At 50.1% G+C, this 3,508-nt stretch overlaps 1 protein-coding gene across 1 annotated transcript in view; it reads right to left on the reverse strand.

Annotated features, from left to right (window-relative positions):
* SORBS1 (sorbin and SH3 domain containing 1) overlaps positions 1–3,306 on the reverse strand; it is a 140,974-nt gene extending 137,668 nt beyond the window's left edge. Inside the window, 1 exon segment of the mRNA XM_027766694.1 lies at positions 3,233–3,306. Coding sequence (XP_027622495.1) covers positions 3,233–3,242 — 10 coding nt within the window. The 5' untranslated portion in view covers positions 3,243–3,306.
* Between the last annotated feature and the right edge of the window lie 202 nt (positions 3,307–3,508).

Consider the following 3,508-nt stretch of genomic DNA (forward strand, 5'->3'; position numbering starts at 1 on the left):
AAGAGTGTTGGCACAAAGCCAGAAATCAAGTATTAGAAACATGTTACGTTCCTTCACCCGTTTTTCTCTCTTCAGACAAGGCCCTTCTTGGAGCATGTGCCCAGGTGCCTTGGGCCACTTCCTTTCTCGGACTGCTGGCTTTGCTTCAGGCCTGCCCAAGCCAGTGTCAGGGTGGCCTCCGACCCATCCCGAGGCCCACCCCTGTGACCTTCCTTTTTTTTTTTCTCTTTTAATTAAACATAGCAACCTAACTTGGAAATATTTTGAAGAGATGTTAGAAGATCAATAATTCCATGACCTCAAACCTCTGCAGTCTGGTATGCGGGTGTCGCTCCGCCGGTGTGTGCACCTACTCCACTGTGCCCTGGCTGGGGGAGCCACACAAACACTAACCCCAGGGGCCCGCTTCCCCATCTGTGCAAGGGAGCAGTGAAAGGGGCACGGCCTGACAGCAGGCAGGTAAAGCACTTCCTGTGGCTACAGGCAGCCCAGTCCAAACTCAGAATCAGAACACGTTGTTTTCATGCTGCCTCTTCCACCAAAGATTAAAACAAATATTTTCCCTGTTGCTGCTCGCTTCCTAACGATCACTGCCAGTGGTGTGCCGTGCCCCACCAGGCAGTGCTGACTTCCTCGCCCCACCTCCTGGGGGAGAGGAGCAGTTCTTTCTCCGGATTAAGAAATTCCCAACACTGGGATTTTTCAGGTCAAAAGGCTCAGAATTTTTGGACGCTTGCTTGATAATGCCTCCTCCCAGCACCCCACCTGAAAGGGATTCTGGGGACAAGTCCCGGGGGCATTTCCACACCCTCTTCCTCCTTCCAGGCCCTTCCCTTCCTCTTTCTCCTGCCCTTAATTTTTCTTTTTTTATTTCTCGATTTGCTATAGGGTTCATGCACTTGCCAGAGGGAGACATAGAGAGAGCAACAGAGAGAAAGTTCCCCTCCGGGAAGGATGGCCATGTTGCAATCCCTCCTGTTCCATTTTCCTTTCAGGATTTTGGGCACACGCACACACACACATACACACACACACACACGCACACACAGTGTATCTCTTTTTTTTTCTTTCCTTTTCTCTAGCCTTATTTATTTACTTACTTTTTTTTTTTTTGAGGGTTTTTTGCTCTAGGGCATGTGTACTCACTGGAGAGACAGAGAAGCACAGAAGACAGAAAGCAAGAATCACTTCCGGGAGAATGGCCACACCGTAATCCTTTCTCCTTTATTCTCCTCTTGGGATCTTGGACACACACACGCACATGCACCCGGCATGAGTTTTAAGCTGCCGGGTCTGGGACTCGAACCGTGTTGACTATATGGAAGTCCAACGACATAACCATTATGCCATCTGCTGGTCTCTTAATCCTTATTTCATTTAACTTATTATTATTTTTTTTTAAATTTTGTGTGCACTCATCAGAGAGAGCGGTAAAGTGACCAGATTTGGACTCAAACCACCGTCAGCCACGTGGGAGTCCTGCACTTTAACCACCACACTTGCCATCCCTACAGCCCCGGGAGTGTTTTTCAAGCCACCAGGCCTGAAACTGGAATATGCAGTCAGCCACGTGGAACCCTACACCTTAAACTTCACACGACCTGCTGGCCCTCCCTGCTCTTACTAATGCCAGGAGCAGAGGTGCCTGCTTGGGCTAATTCTCATATCGGAAGAACAAAACACTTCAAATTGTAGAGAGAAAGGTGTGTGTGTGTGTGTGTGTGTGTGTTTAAAAGGCCTACCTGGGGCCCAGCAGGTGGTGTGGTGATTAAGGCACTGGACTTTCACATGGCTGAAGTCTGAATCCTGAATCTGGCAGCTTGAACCTCATACATGCATGTGTTCCCAGAATCCCAGGAGAAGAATGGCAGAGACGGGATTGTGGCATGGCCATCCCCCTGGGGGAGTGGTTCCTCACCTCCCTCTCATCAATTGACTCTCCAGGGAGCACATATGCCCTATGGCAAAAATGTTATTTAAATAAGGCCTGGCCTATTATAAATGATAAAATGACAACAAAAGCAAAAAGCCAAACAAACAACAAAAAGAATGACAAACTAGTACCCTGCTTGCTTGGAGGGCAAACAGTACACAGTCCCTTCAGTCACAGCGAAAGCACTCATGGAACGAGGAGGAACTTGAGTGGCAACAGCGAGACCCAGACACTACACTTCTACTCCCAGGCACAGTGCTCGGGCTTCAGTGGCATCGCCTCACTTGCCCCGCACAGAACCCCAGTGACTGCTGCCTTCCTGACGTCCACTTTGTGGATACAGGGAGCGCCCACCACAGCCCCAAGCCCACACAGCCAGCACCAGACAAGCCCAGCATGTGGCCTCCCTCTGGCTGCCTTAACCTCTATGCCACCAGTGCCTGCTCCATCCTGGCCCTGCGCTGTTCCACCCCAGAGCTCTCCCGGGTCCCAACCACCTCCTTTGAGATGGCGGAAAGCGCTTTAAGTAAACGTGGGTAAGACTTGTTGTTACCTCAGGAGGACTCTGATAACATCTTGAAACAATGCGGGATTAGGAGGCCCCTGAACGAGATCATCACGTGGTCATCTCCCACCCACATCTCCCAGGAGTCTCTGGGGCATGCTCAGTAGCCAAGGCGGGCCTTAATCTCCAGATGGAAACATCTCTGTGTCCAGTTCTGGCTGCACAGAGGCGGGATCTGTTCCCTTCTCTGTTTCCTAGCCAGTGTTTTCCACCCAGCCTGAAACTAAACTTACTCAAAACCAGTCATGCGCTTAGGTTTGAACTTTTACTAACAAAGGTATAGCAAAAGGGTGAGCAACCTGCTCTCCCAGCCTGGAAGAGGGAAGTTAGGTTAGTCCGCACCCTGGGGCAATCGGGGTCAACCTGCTTCCTTTTGCGGCAGTCACTCAGATTAAGAAATGTCCTTGAGGTGTGCACATACATCAAAACATATCAAATAGTGTGCTTCGAATATCCGCAGTTGATCTGATGCCCATTTTACCTCAATCAAGGAGAAAAGGCGACTGTCAAGGTTAGGACACGGTGCACAGAAAGCGTACAGCACAGTTCTCGACACACAGTGACAGTGACAGAAATGTGCTGCTGCGGATGACCTGTGACAAAGCTTTGGCGCTCATTCATGTCTTTAAAAGAAAAAGCAAATGCCATGGAGGCCTCCACAGTGTGTGGGAAAGTAGGATAAACGGCCCAGTTTTGCAGATCCGACAAGAGAAGCAGGGTTTTACGTGACGTACCAGAGCTCATGGCGGCAGCAAACGTCTTGCACAACTCGGGCTCTGAACTGCTCTGTGGAAAAACAAACACAGTGGAATCCGTGAATGGCAGGTTCACATCAAGTCCAATGGTTCCCATTAAAAATGCAAACACCGTCACCTTTGCTAGAACAGAGTGGGAAGTGGGCTTGGCCAGGCTTGGAGGTAGGGGCTGGCCTGGTGTCACTGTGACTCTGGACACATCATTCAACCCCCTGGGCCTGTTTTGTCACCCATGCTTGGTTTAGATGCTACCTC

Source organism: Tupaia chinensis, unplaced genomic scaffold, assembly GCF_000334495.1.
Source record: "Tupaia chinensis unplaced genomic scaffold, TupChi_1.0 Scaffold143636_1, whole genome shotgun sequence".
In the NCBI taxonomy this organism is placed as follows: domain Eukaryota; kingdom Metazoa; phylum Chordata; class Mammalia; order Scandentia; family Tupaiidae; genus Tupaia; species Tupaia belangeri.